Source organism: Parambassis ranga, chromosome 5 (genome assembly GCF_900634625.1).
Source record: "Parambassis ranga chromosome 5, fParRan2.1, whole genome shotgun sequence".
NCBI classification, from domain to species: Eukaryota; Metazoa; Chordata; class Actinopteri; family Ambassidae; genus Parambassis; species Parambassis ranga.
Genome location: NC_041026.1, coordinates 31,283,389 through 31,298,805, shown reverse-complemented (window position 1 = coordinate 31,298,805; position 15,417 = coordinate 31,283,389). Strand labels below are relative to the sequence as shown.

The 15,417-nt window shown below is 42.2% G+C and overlaps 1 protein-coding gene across 1 annotated transcript in view; it reads right to left on the bottom strand.

Moving 5' to 3' along the window:
* Nucleotides 1-755: 755 nt before the first annotated feature.
* The window catches only part of LOC114435948 (receptor-type tyrosine-protein phosphatase gamma-like), a 234,170-nt gene continuing 219,508 nt past the window's right edge, over nt 756-15,417 (bottom strand). The window contains exons 24-29 of the mRNA XM_028405936.1: nt 10,347-10,423; nt 9,468-9,596; nt 9,138-9,284; nt 7,498-7,640; nt 6,388-6,523; nt 756-944 (exon numbers count right to left, since the gene is read on the bottom strand). Coding sequence (XP_028261737.1) covers nt 795-944; nt 6,388-6,523; nt 7,498-7,640; nt 9,138-9,284; nt 9,468-9,596; nt 10,347-10,423 — 782 coding nt within the window. The 3' untranslated portion in view covers nt 756-794. The remainder of the gene's footprint in view (nt 945-6,387; nt 6,524-7,497; nt 7,641-9,137; nt 9,285-9,467; nt 9,597-10,346; nt 10,424-15,417) is intronic.

Sequence of the window (15,417 nt, the reverse complement as noted above, 5' to 3'; positions counted from 1 at the left end):
GCCACAAAGGACATGTACAAAAATCACAAAGTTATTATGGTAAGGATATATTTATATATGTATACATACAGTGTTCCCATATATTAAAAAGCATAATATGAATTATACAAAGAAATAATCAGAAAAATTCACAGTAGCAGTTGTTACACCACCATGTATACTAACATGGGTGTGACTCACTAATAAGAAGGAGAGCGACAAGGATAAAAAACAAAAAAAATGGGTGAATAGGAAATTCATTTTCAACAACAACCACTGCTTGTCTGTCGCAACAGGTTCCAAGATCTCAGTTCACATAGTAAATGAGTGTTATACGAGTAGATTAGGGTGGAGAAAGTCACGCTGACCTGACGTTGGACAGCATTGTACTGAGGTGTAATATTCGGACTTGCCAGCAGGCTGATCTGAGGGCCAAAAGCTGGGCCAAAAGCTGTGGAATGTCAAAAAAATCTGGCTTGGAGAAGCAGTGGGTCAGCTGTAGTATAGGCAGCAACACTGACATTATATAGTGCAAACAAGAAAAGACAGAAAAGTGTTTCTCGTTGCCCACTAACACGTCATGAAACTTAAAAACGCAGGCGCAAACCCCTCAGTAGGAGAACATTAAGACATAAAATGGCGAAAAAAATAAATATCAAAAACTTTTTATCAGTGTAAAAAAGTAATCAGGTTATTCATTTTAACCAAGAGTCTGGCAAAAAAGGCCTCAAAAAGTCTTGTCCACGTTTTACAAAGTTAAGTGCCTCCTTCATGGGTTCAGGGAAAGTTTGGTTCCAGGCCCTAAGGGGCCTCTTTCAAACCAGCGACTCCATGCTTTCTGCCTGGTCTGACTGGTCAGACATGGACACCATGGTCCCGTTAATGTCTCTGGCCAAAGGACCTGAGCCATTCTCCTTGGTGCTGATGAGGCTAAGCAGAGCTTTGTATAGGTACTGGTACTGATCCTGGAAACACAGAGCCAGACAGAGGTACAGGTCAACAATGTATCGGCCATGTCATGTGTTGGTACATGCTGTTACTTGTTACTTTTCCTTATTTGCTCTTAGTTTGAATACTTGTTTTCTTTTTTTGATTTGGATGAACCCACTGAATTCTGAGAAAATGTTCACATATTTAATCAGTGTGGACTAAAGTCACCTTCATGGAAACAGCACAGTCATGGCTACAAGTATAGAAAACTCACTCTCATGGCTTCAAGCAGTATAGCACAGTAACAAAGACAAGAAGTATAAAAAACTAAGTGATGGGGTTCCAAGATGGCGTCAGTGTGAGCGGTCACGTTTTTGCTTCTCTCCCTGCACATCATTTGTTTCTTTACCTGTTGCACCTCAATTACGTTTTTCTTACTGATTTATACATCTACTCACCATTATAATGCCTAAAGCTTTTAACATGGCCGGATTGAACAACACCGCAGGAGGATTTTTCTCTGCAGAGCGACGATAGCAAGGGCTCTGCTAGCGCCGCCATTGCTACACCTGAACTTTCCACAGGGGCTTTACTCAAACATATTAGGGACACATGACACAACGACCATGAATGAAGAATTTACTAAATTTGAATCCTCACTAAATGTCAAGATTGACAATCTTATGAAGCGTATTAAGGATGTGGCTGCAGCTAACGACTCCCTTGCCTCTTCCCAAGCCAAGGCGGAGGCTCGTATCTCCGGCTTGGAGGACGACATGACTGAAGAAGAAAGTGGCGGGATAATATTTGGCTGCTTAACCTGAAGGAGTACATAGAGGGTAACGATCCGATTTCCTTTTTTGAAAAGTTTATCCCGACACTTTTGAAGTTGCCGGTTGACATGTCCATAGACCGTGCGCACCGTGGACTTGGTGTGCTCACTGACAGCACCCCTCGCCCCGTCATTATCAAGATTTACCGCTTCAGAGATGTTACCTTAATTCACTCTGCTGCAAGACATTTGGTTGGTCTCCAGCATGAAGGACGACCACTTCGCAGATCGACTTGCAAAAGGAGAGCATTCAACACTGTCTGCACGGATCTCATCAAAAGGAAAATATGATTTCAGATGTTATATCCTGCTGTGCTCTCCTTCGAGATCAATGGAGTACGGAAATCTTTTAGGGATCCTAAAGAAGCCTAAACTTTTTTTTTTTTTTTCGGGGGGGGGGGGGGGGGGGGATTAGAAGATTCAACCTGAGTAATCTTAAACTTAGTGCTTAGGTATTGAGTCAGTCTATGGTCACATATCCCCCATATTTAATTTTTCTACAATTCCAGTGTTTTTAGGGCCTGCATTGTTTTACAGCATATTGTATTATTACTCATAGGCTCTGTATTTATAAATGGGGGAAATGTATTTTTGTATTTTATTATTTAGTATTCTATTTTAACTGCATTGGTGCAATGGGTTCAATAATTTTAATCAGTTCCTTTATTGGGCAGGGAGGGGTGTGTCAGATGGCAGAGAGCCTTTTTTGATTTATTTTATTTTGTTTAACCGCGAGTGTGGCAGTGTAGGACAGTAGTCCCTTTTTTTACTCTCCATGAGAGTTTTAGATGAGGCAGTTCCTTATCTTGTCCTCATTTTCTTTTTGCATTATTATATGTTCATGTTCTTGTGGTTGTTCAGGTCCAGGACACTCCTGTTAAGCGTGTTGCTGTGTTCGTAATCGTAATGCTACAAGAGACCCATTTGGTTGAGGGTGACGTACATTGATTAGCGAATAGATTTTTTGAAGTTATCGCCCATTCTTTAGCCCAAAATAAATCAAGGGGTGTTGCAGTTATTTGTCACCACAATCTCCAGTTTAAGCTTATAGATAACTGGTATGATAACAAGGGCAGGATTGCAGTAGCTAAAGTTCACTTAGAACGTATTTCCAAGTAGTCAAAGTCAAAGTAAACTTGCTATCTTTGACAATCTCTTACAGTTTTGCTTTGATGAAGAGATTGCCTCTCATTATGACTTAATTAAAAAGGAAATTAATGACATGCATAAACACCAATGCCAAATATTTATTACATAAAACACGCCAACTTTATTATTTCAATGGGTTATTGTTAGGGTTAATTCTGTTTTTCACTCTTTTATAGTACATTATATAGCTCTCAATTAACATATAATGATTGGTCCTGTGAGGAATTTCTTAAATTGTCCAATCACGATAACCAAGCTTAAAGAGGCTGTGGGGTGTGCCCAATCGATACCTACTATTCTAAATATCTTCAGCAGTTTCAGTGATATATCAGGCTATAAGATTAATTGGGATAAATCTTCCTTTTTGCCATTGAGTGATTCAATGAGATCTATTTCCTTGTTAGCATCCCTGGAGTTAAACAGTTTAAATATCTTGGAATTGAGGTGTTTCCTTCTGTCCTCTATTATTAAAAATAATTATGAGTGTGTCTTGTCCAAGATTGTAGCTGATCTTAACTCCCTCAGATTGCGTGTTTCTATTATAAAAATTAATGTGATCCCACTCCCGCCTCCTTCTCGTTACAGGGATAGATTACAGACAGTGATTACTAAATTTGTGTGGAATGAAAAAACGTCCCCGCTTGAGACTGTCCACGGTTCAGCGTTGCAGATGCATAGGTGGTTTATTGCTCCCTAATTTCATTCCATTGGGCTTTCACTCTATGCCCTTTGGTTTCCTGGTGCAAGGATTCGGAAGAAGTGATTTGGCGTTCGCTGGAGGAATCCCTGGCAGGCCCATTAAAGCTACAGAGATATTATTTGCAAACACTAAACTAAATGTATGTCTCGGTTTGGTCCCATTCTATCCCATGTTATTGCAGTCTGGCGATGTGCTGAAAAAGCATGTGGGATTAACTCTAGCTGGAACCCATATTCTCCAATCTTTAACAACGACAGTATTTTGATCAATAAGTGCCCCATACAACGAGCTCAATGTAGACAATGGTATGAAAATGATGTGCACTCCCTTGGTAAAATATTTGGTATTTAACTATTTAAATATTTGGTAGACTTCTGTGATTTGAGGATCTTTGTGTCCTGTCCGGTTTAATTTTCAGCGCTCTACCTTTTTTTTTTACTCCAGTTAAGATTCCCTGTCCTACCGCCAGTGGGTGTTGTCTTTTATTGATGTTGCATATTTAGAGTTGTCTACCGTACGTGTACATAATCCTAAGGAAGAAATCAAACAGTGGTTGACCTCAAAGCCCTTCTAATTTGAGACCATATTTGATTATTTGAGTACTGATATATTGGCAAATTTGAGATATATATTACTAGTGTGCAGATGTAACTTAAGGTTGTCCTGGGCTGGTTAGAGTATGTTTAGTTTTGTTTGATGGCATTATTTGTTTTGTATGTGTCGTCAAAATATAGTAAGAAAATGAAAGTGATTTTATAAAAATGTAAATAAACTGCAATCTGCAAGTAAGATTTCACAGGCACCCACAAGTATTACAAACTATGGAAAAATATAAACTCTAGATGCTATATAGCACATATTTCTCTACTATGCATATGTAGTTATATATAAAGCTTAGATATGTCTGCATTTTCTGGTAGAACCACACATCTCACAAAATGCATTCAAAACCCTTCAAAAATTTCATAGACCGACTGTTTGCCTTTCTATGATGAATCGTGCAATTAGTGCATGTCAAAGGCAATTCATGCTACTGCATGAAGAGCACACAAAACATAGAAGGAGGTTGTGGATCTGTTTAAACCCGAATGAAAATTATCTTTCATCTTTCCAGTACAAACCACAGTGTTACCCACAAACATGTAGAACTACAGTGTGTGCAACCTTAATAAAAGACAACCTCTCTCTCACCCACCTGGAAAATAAAGACTCATACGTTCGAATGCTGTTCATAGACTTCAGCTCAGCATTCAACACCATCATCCCACAGCAGCTCATCAACAAACTGGACCAGCTGGGGCTGAACTCCTTGCTGTGCAACTGGCTGCTGGACTTCCTCACCGGGAGACCTCAGACAGTGCGGGTCGGCAGAAACACATCCAGCACCATCACAATGACCACCGGGGCTCCCCAAGGATGTGTGCTGAGCCCCCTCCTCTTCACTCTGCTGACCCATGACTGCACGCCAACACACAACTCCAACATCTTTGTGAAGTTTGTGGACGACACAACTGTGGTGGGTCTCATCTCCGGTGGAGGTGAAACAAACTACAGGAATGAGGTGCACCTTCTGGCTGAGTGGTGCAGAGACCACAACCTCTCCCTGAATGTGGAGAAGACAAAGGAGATGGTTGTGGACTACAGGAGAGCACACAGTCGGCACACCCCTCTGACCATCGATGGTGCTGCTGTGGAGCAGGTGAGCAGCACCAAGTTCCTGGGTGTGCACATCACTGAGGACCTCTCCTGGACTAACAACACTGCATCCCTGACCAAGAAGGCACAGCAGCGCCTCTACTTCCTCCGCAAGCTCAAAAGAGCCAGAGCCCCTCCCTCCATTCTGTGCACCTTCTACAGAGGGGCTGTTGAGAGCATCCTGTCCAGCTGCATCACTGTGTGGTATGGAGCCTGCACCGCCACCTGCAGGAAGACACTTCATCGCATAGTGAGAGCAGCTGAGAGGATCACTGGCGTCCCTCTCCCCTCCCTCCAAGACCTCTACGACAGCCGTCTCACCCGAAAGGCCCTCCGCATCACAGGAGACCCCACCCACCCTTCACACCGCTTCTTTAGTCTGCTGCCATCAGGAAAGAGACTGCGCAGCCTCCGGGCCAGGACCAGCAGACTGAGGGACAGCTTCATCCACCAGGCTGTCAGGAAGCTGAACTCTCTCCCTGCTGTGCCCCACTTTCTCCCCCTTCCCTGACACCACCCCCAACCCCTACCACCACCCCCCACCCCCTACCCCTACCACCACCCCACCACCCAAGATAGGAACTCTTTGTACCAGCCACTTTACCAAAAGGAACTCTGTGCACCAGCCACTTAACCCTGTGCATTCTCTTGCACCTTAGTCATGTCATACCAGTCTCATATAAGCTGCTATAACTTAACTATTCTGTTCTGTTTACATTATGCCAACTGAACTGTGTTGAACCATTACATCTTTTGCACTCTCATACCAGTCTCAATAAGCTGTTATCAGTTAAACCACTCCTGTTTATTTTATTCCAACTGCACTGTCTTGCACTATACATCTTTTGCACTCTTACTGCATTGTGCCTTCATTTTGTGCCTTGTATTTTGTGTGTGCCTCATTGTAGGTACATTTTTTACACTTTATATTTATCTTTAGTTTTTAGCTATATGTTATATGTTGCGGAGTGAAGAGTAACGCAATTTTGATTCTCTGTATGTCCAGCACATATAGCAGATTTGACAATAAAGCTGACTTTGACTTTGACTTTGACAATGCTAAGCTCATCAATGCAGTGCTAGCTGTAGCTGTATGACTTACAATGTCTGTGAAGACTCCTGGCCGCATGAGGTTTATCATCTTGGCCTCTTGATAGACATTGACGGCACCCTCACTCTCCAGCTGCTGAGACAGTGTAGTGAGGGCACACAGCATGCCAGCTGACACAGCTCCCAACCTGGCACACACACAGACACACATTCAGGGTCTCATCTGTAGGTTCATCAGCTATACTGCTGAGTCTGGTGTCTTTCCAAGTATTACAAATGTGTAATAGCTGTTAGAGTTGATGTCTACAGTGGCCAGATTATTTTGGATGACAAAAAGTTCTAACAAATGTTATTGCTACTGTTACAGGAAAGATTTGGTCCACACTTAGATGGAGAGGTTCTAATACAAACTTTATGATCTCCAAAAGAAACAGATCCAGGTCCATTTGTTCAAGTTTCAAGGTCTTGTGATTGAATTCTGACTAATGAAATCAAATCACTGCTGCTTGAAGGTCTCTCAGTGGATTAAAACAATCTAGTCTCAACCTCATGTGTGCAGCATTGAGTCATTCTTGACATTCTTGACAGCAGCTCAGTGAGGGAGTGAAGACTTGCACAGATCAGGAAAGTCACCTCAGGGATTAAGGATTTATTAGCAGGTGAATTCAGTTAAGGATGGCAGCTCAGCCTGGTGTGAAGCTCTCAGGAGAACTACAGGTCACTCTCACCATGTAAAGGGTATTCTTTCTATTACCTGTCAGGAGCACAGGAGAAACTGCTGCTAACAATCGGTGCCTGGCTGAATAATGAGCAGGCAGACAATTAAGATAGGCCTCTAACTGACAATCTCTAAGGTGCTGCAAGCTGGCTGTGCCATAGCAACCAGTTGAAGTGCTCAATTAGTCACTTTACTTCTAGAGAATGCGACAAGCAATCTTCATTATTCTAATGAATAGCTGCTGGATTAGAGTGTCATTCAAGAACACTAATGTGTATCGATACTAAAGACACTTTCATTATGCTTAATTGGGCAGTTTGCTGATGTGTCTGACAGGTGGTATCTGAGCGGGCTGTCACAAGTCTTGTTGCTCTAATTACAGGACAGTCATGATTCCAGTTCCATGTTGTGTGCACAGAAAAATAAAAAGAGAATGAGACTGACTCATCATGGATGATGGTTGGTCCATCTCGTGTGGCTGCCTCCTCTCTAATGATGTTAATGAGCTCAAAGGTGGTGCTGATCGGTGCGTCTGGGTTCGGCCACTTGGGGCACTGAAAGTGACGAACCTCTAGTACATAGTCATCCTGGCAGGCGGAAGGGAGAGAGAGAGAGAGAGGTTATAAACCAAATGACAGATGTCAACTATCACACTGTTTAATAATATTTTGACAAGATGGATGCAGTGCAGTTTTGTATTACTGTATGATAGTTTTTTTATTATTTTCTTGTCAGTCAATTAATGCTAGGAGGGGATTATGGGTTTATGGCCTAATAATTATTTAGTTCTTTATTTTTCTTTTTTTTCTTTTTTATTCCGTGCATTTGGCTCAGTGTATCTTAGGCATACTTTGTGCTATTGAACCATTTGAATTTAAAAATGTTCAGCTTATTGAGGACATGATGAGTCAACTTTTATTTTTTTTTCAGCTATTTATAATTTTTAAAATATTAAGCTTTTTAAAATATGAATTTAACATTGAAGTCTATGAGAGAGCCCTTCAGACTCTTCAACTTTTATAAGTTTTCAGCGCCTGCATACTTTCAGCTACAGAAACCGTTCATATATCAAAATGTTCAGCTTCTTCTGGTCTTTTCAGCTATTACTGTTTATAGCAACAGGACTAGAGCAAACCTATTTTCTAACTCGCCACCATTTCCACATCTTTTACAGAATCAACATGAAATTGCACACACATTTGTAGAGCTCACGGTTTTTAAATTTTTTGTCTGAGTGCTTCAGTTTGGACACACCAAGCAGTTGTTCAGAGGGTGCAACCCTTATTATAATATATGGGATTTGCCCCGAGAGGAGTAAAAGGAGGCTGACAATCCTGTCTCTCCAACATTAATTAAGCTTAATTAGGCAGGCAGAGTAGTTACCATGGTGACAGGCTGACACACAAGAAGCATACAAAACAGCCATGTTTGTAGTCTTTATCAGACTTTAAGCATTACATCTGTCATATTGATCATCCTTCAGCTGTATAGTATTTGGTTCTTTATCAATCGTTACGCATTATATCTGGCATATTCATCGCTATGGAGCTGTTTGCTACATGTCCACATCAAAGTCATTTAGTCTCCCTAAGCCTCAGCTATTATTCCAAGATCAGACAATTCACCTGCTATTCAAAGCAATTATCAAGCTCCTGTTAATCCAGGTTAATTCAGCTGCTTTTATGACTGATTCAGCTACTGTTCAGATTAATTCAGCTCTTGTTCCATCATTCAGGTTCTGTTCATACTAATTCTGATGTGCTTTTATCAATTACATGCAGATTTTATATTCTTAAAGCGTTCAAAGCAATGCTTCAGCTGCTGCAATCAAACTTGTATTTTCAGAATTTAGACTTTTTTGAAAGAAAAAGATTTGTAAAAAAAGGCACATTCCTTACTTTTTCTCTCAGAATAATGATCGAGTGCTCTGACCATAGACAGAATGGGTCAAAACAGAGTAATTATGAAGCTGCTGAACTTGAATGATAATATTATGATAATGTTGTTCTTTTGATATTTTATGATGTTATCAACCCAAATAAGCTGAAAATAAAGAATAGAAAAAAGGAAAAAAGAAAAGCAACCTGTGTAGCTTCCAAGATGAAGTCATGGGTGCTGATCTGCTCCTCATTGGACAGAAAAAGCCATTCTTTACTGATGAGGGTGACAGTGAATGCTTCACAGTTCATAGACTCCTCGCGACTAGGCCAGTAGACAAACTCATCCTCTGCCTTTAAAAGAGCACACAACCAGTCACACTTATAGCAGGTGGATGTGTTCATGTATTTTATTGCTGTTCAGTTTCAATGTGCCTGTGCTTATATCTGCACCACTGAAACTAAGTTAATGTGTTTTAGAGGGTTTTAAAATGAGATAAGTGAAAGCATTATGCTATGAATATGTGTGTTTCCTACCAGACCATGGTTGGCAGGTAGCATAACAATGACTTGTGCATTATGGTCCCAGATCATTCTCCAGAAGTCTTTAGTGGTGTGGGGCAGAGGATGCTGGGTGATGATGAACTCATTACTTCGGTAGTAACCCTGCAGAAAACATAACAATGAGTCAGAGACAGAACACCACACTTTTGACACCACATTCATTTAAATATGTCAAATAAATCTTCACTTCTTTAGAAGATCATCTGTTAAACTTAACCAGGTAAAACCTGCCCTCTGCTGGTGAAAACAGGATACTGACTCACTCTTCCAAGGAGATGTATGCACTCTCCACAGGCAAACATCAGATAACTGCACTTAGAAACTTTTGCTTCTAGGATCTCTTGATGGCTCTAACTTAAGGCTTATCAGTGATCCAGGTCATGGTCTGCTAGTTAGGTGCATTCTGTTTTTGCATCCCTGTTTTTGTTTTTTTTCTCAACTCTCTCTTCTCAAGGAAATGTTGTAAAAATGTTTTTTTTTTTGTCATTTTTGGGTCTGGGACCATTGTCCACCACACTGCACTAAAACCCTGCACCTCTAAGGAAACAGCACCATCATGAATCATGTCTTGTGTGTGTGTAGTGTAACCCTGTTATACAGTTTGTCTTTCTTTACCTTTCCCAGTGTATAAGACATGAATTACAAAAAAAGGGGCGAAAGAAAGCAAGCTGTATTTTTTGATTATTGTTTTTGGTGTTGAGAGGGTTAACTGTTATATTTAGTTGAATAGAATTTGAGTGGGTTTGACCATTACTGTAACACTTTCAGAGTGGCAGTGGAGCGTAGACTGATGTGTTGTAACCTAGTACAAATATAAAGGAGAAATCAATGATAGACAGGAAAAGTGCTGACCATGGCATAAGAGGCGTTGATATAATCGGAGTCTTTGATGCTGGGTAAAGGTGTCAGGCCAACCCTCGCTCGCTCCGCTGCTCAGAGAAAGACAGAGAGAGAGAGGAAAGGAAGGCGGGGGTAGGGAGAAAACTTTTACCAATACCATCACAATCACTGTCCACTCTGTGTATTCATTCATACTTTTGCTGTTACAATTGAGTCTGCATAGTTCTGGGTAATTGTTGACTGGTGATTCACAAAACTGTGGAACAGCAAGCGACTGTCAACAGAATGTGTAAGTGCTGCTGATAATGGAGAAGAGCTGAATAATCACACAGAGAGCAGACAGGCAGTAAATAATAGGGCAGACCATTACATTTCTACAACTAATGACTTTTTGAAAGCTACTTTGAAAACTTCTTTTTCTGAAGCTGTGAACACAAGGCTACCATATATATACTAGGGATCAGGTTTTTTTGCCTTTGAGTCCGAGTCTGAGTCATTTGATTTTGAGTATCTGCCAATACCGAGTCCCGATCCGATACTTTCTATAAAGGCACTCATTGCGGCAAAACCTGTGTGTGTGTAGGCCTGTCACGATAACAGATTTTGCTGGGCGATTAATTGCCAAGAGAAATTATTGCGATAAGCGATAATATTGTCAAATCAATGTTCAACTAACATAATGATAACGACATATAATGCAAGTACACCCTTTAAAGATCAATAAACTTCAATTTCTAAAGAACATTTAACACTGGAAAGGCCCCCAATTATCAACACTATTATTATTATTGTTATTATTAATGATATTATTATTATGAGTAGTGGTAGGCCTATTACCATGGCTTATCTGAGCATAGTCAATGGAGTTAAGTCAAACCAACTAGCACGTCATGAGCAACAGAGAGCCAAACAACAGGCACTCTACCTGCTGCTGGGAGTGGGCTCACCTGTGCGCACATGTGTTTGTGTGCGCACGCGTTTGCGTGTGTGTATGCGCATCAGCGAATTTTAAAAACGCCACCATGTAGACAGAAACACATAAAATAGCAGAGATGGCACAAGAGGACTGGGCAAGAGGACTAGACTGGGTGGCGCTGCCGCGAGTGCCGCCAGTGAGATGGCAGAGAACTTCACTCGTACAACACGGACTCTCTCTGATGGCACGTTATTCATAAGCATGTTTAGTCTTGTGGTGAATTGTGTGGAAGTGTTGAAACGGTGTTGAGCAGCTTCACAGCTCTCTGTGTTGCTGTAACCAGCGTCCAAGCCCTGCATCGCTGTGACGCACCGTGTTGACGCAGACAGCGAGCTGACCGTGGTCTGCTCAGAACATCCTGTAAACGTCACACAATGAGTTCAAAAAATAAGAACTACCTGTTGATTTGACACATTTTAAGACAGAAGCCGCGGGCCATATTAAATCTGACGGCCGGACTTTGCACACTTTATACGCTACGACGCACCGGAGTGACGCCTTTTGTCATCCAGCCTCTTTGGCAGCGATAGGGAGAGAGAGAGAGAAAGAGAGGAAAACAAACCAGCATGCAAATGTAATTTAACGCGGCCGAAAAACTTATCGAGCCCATTTAAAGTTATCGTGCAATTAATTGATTTATTGTTTATCGCGACAGGCCTGTGTGTCGCGATAAACGTCGCGATTTGAGAGCCCTAATAAGTATATATCCGAGTCCTGATCGGGAGGTAATGTCCGATTCCGATCGAGTCTGAAATCACGTAATCGGCCCGATTTCCGATCATGTGATCGGATCGGGACATCCCTAATATATACACACAGTTAATTGTGACAAAACAATAATGGCCGTTCAAAAGAGTGTGATTTGGGGATTTAATTAGGGCCCGAGCACCGAATGGTGCAAAAGCCCTATTGAAACCCTTAGGATTATTATTTTTTTTTTCTTTCCCCCCTAAGATCGCATTTTTGGGGGCCTTAACATGCCCCAAAACTCACCAAACTTGGTAGAAAAATTCATTTGCCTTGTTTTGAAATGCACATAGAAAAATGGCTCTATAGCGCCCCCAACGCGTAGCCCCTCTGGCCTGTTTGACACAGGATTATGAAAATTGGGACACGTGTATCACCTCAAGACGCACAAAAAAGTCTCTTGGACCCCCCCTCCAAACCCAACAGGAAGTCCACCATTTTGATTTTTTTTTGTAATTTTTACCGTTTTCTGACCCTGCTATAAAACTTTTCATGCCTCGCATACTTCATGCAATTGAGCTGAAATTCACTGTGTCCACTCAGGACACCATAGGGAATAGACGCATTCCAAAACTCTTTCAAAAGTATTACCGTGTGGTGGGGGAGTGGCCTCAAAGTTGACCATTCGCCATAACAAATGAACTCCCTGTATTTTTTGCCCTAACGCGTAGCCCCGCTGGCCAGTTTGACACAGGATCATGAAAATTAGCACACATGTGTATCACCCCAAGACGCACAAAAAAGTCTCTTGGACCCCCCCTCCAAACCCAACAGGAAGTCCGCCATTTTGACTTTTGTGGCCATTTTTTGCCTATTTGTGACCCTGCTTCAAAACTTTTCACGCCTCACATACTTCTTGCAATTGAGCTGAAATTCACTGTGTCCACTCAGGACACCATAGGGAATAGACGCATTCCAAAACTCTTTCAAAAGTATTACCGTGTGGCGGGGGAGTGGCCTCAAAGTAGACGATTCGCCATTACAAAGGAACTCGCTGTGTTTTATGCAGTACTACCCATGTACTTTATGCAATGTGGACAAAATCTTACAGTACTGCTATGGACCCGAGTCTGAACAAATATATATGCTAATAGGATGACACGGTCATAGCGCCACCTACTGGTAGCAGGAAAGTTTGGTTGTAAACGTGTTCGTTGTATATCTGTGGAAATGAGAGGACGAGAGCATAGGACAGGAGAGTATAGGAGACGAGAGCATGGGAGAGAAGACTGCGATGACCCCGCGGATCGCAAGGTGCGCGAGGGCCCGCAATGCTGCTTGCAGCTTTAATTAGGGCCCGAGCACCGAATGGTGCAAGAGCCCTATTGAAACCCTTAGGATTATTATTAGGGCCCGAGCACCGAATGGTGCAAGAGCCCTATTGAAACCCTTAGGATTATTATTTTTTTTCCTTCCCCCCCTTAGATCGCATTTTTGGGGGCCTTAACATGCCCAAAAACTCACCAAACTTGGTAGAAAAATTCATTCCCCCGAAAAATTTTGAAATTTGCTGACTTTTGAAATGCACATATAAAAATGGCTCTATAGCGCCCCCAACGCGTAGCCCCTCTGGCCGGTTTGACACAGGATTATGAAAATTGGCACACATATGTATCACCTCAAGACGCACAAAAAAGTCTCTTGGACCCCCCCTCCAAACCCAACAGGAAGTCCGCCATTTGAAGGTTTGTGGCCATTTTTGGCGATGTGTGACCCTGCTGCCAAACTTTTCACGCCTCGCATACTTCATCGGATTGAGCTGAAATTCGCCGTGTCCACTCAGGACACCATAGGGAATAGACGCATTCCAAAACTCTTACAAAAGTCTGACGGTGTGGCCGGGGCGTGGCCTCAAAGTTTGACCATTTCTGAGGACACAGAAAGTCTCTATAACTTCTTCGTTTTCTGTCCGATCTGTACGAAATGTCACATGTATCATCAGAGTCTGACCCTGAACACATCTATACAACAATATTGAGGCTTTGACAGAGCGCCACCTACTGGCTACACAAAATGTTGTGTTTTTATAGGTTTTTCTGCCTGCCCCTGTGGCCTGTTTTGAGTAGGGTCACGAAAATTGGCACACATGTTTATCACCCCAAGACGCACAAAAAAGTCTCTTGGACCCCCCCTCCAAACCCAACAGGAAGTCCGCCATTTTGAAATGTCTGTTAATTTTTGGCGATTTGTGACCCTGCTACAAAACTTTTCACGCCTCGCATACTTCATCCAATCAAGCTGAAAATCACTGTGTCCACTCAGGACACGATACAGAATAGACGCATTCCAAAACTCTTACAAAAGTATTACGGTGTGGTGGGGGTGTGGCCTCAAAGTTGACCATTCGCCATTACAAATGAACTCCCTGTATTTATTGCCCTAACGCGTAGCCCCGCTGGCCAGTTTGACACAGGATCATGAAAATTGGCACACATGTGTATCACCCCAAGACGCACAAAAAAGTCTCTTGGACCCCCCCTCCAAACCAAACAGGAAGTCCGCCATTTTGACTTTTGTGGCCATTTTTTGCCTATTTGTGACCCTGCTTCAAAACTTTTCACGCATCACAAACTTCATGCAATTGAGCTGAAATTCACTGTGTCCACTCAGGACACCATAGGGAATAGACGCATTCCAAAACTCTTTCAAAAGTATTACCGTGTGGCGGGGCAGTGGCCTCAAAGTTGACCGTTCGCCATTACAAAGGAACTCGCTGTGTTTTATGCAGTACTACCCATATACTTCATGCAATGTGGCCAAAATCTTACAGTACTGCCATGGACCCGAGTCTGAACACATATATATGCTAATAGGATGATACGGTCATAGCGCCACCTACTGGTAGCAGGAAAGTTTGGTTATAAACATGTGTTTGTTGTATATCTGTGGAAATGAGGGGAGGAGAGCATAGCACAGGAGAGTATAGGAGACGAGAGCATAGGAGAGAAGACTGCGATGACCCCGCGGATCGCAAGGTGCGCGAGGGCCCGCAATGCTGCTTGCAGCTTTAATTAGGGCCCGAGCACCGAATGGTGCAAGAGCCCTATTGAAACCCTTAGGATTATTATTTTTAGGGCCCGAGCACCGAATGGTGCAAGAGCCCTATTGAAACCCTTAGGATTATTATTAGGGCCCGAGCACCGAATGGTGCAAGAGCCCTATTGAAACCCTTAGGATTATTATTTTTTTTTTTCTTTCCCCCCCTTAGATCGCATTTTTGGGGGCCTTAACATGCCCAAAAACTCACCAAACTTGGTAGAAAAATTCATTCGCCCAAAAAATTTTGAAATTTGCTGACATTTGAAACGCACATAGGAAAATGACTCTATAGCGCCCCCAACGCGTAGCCCCTCTGGCCAG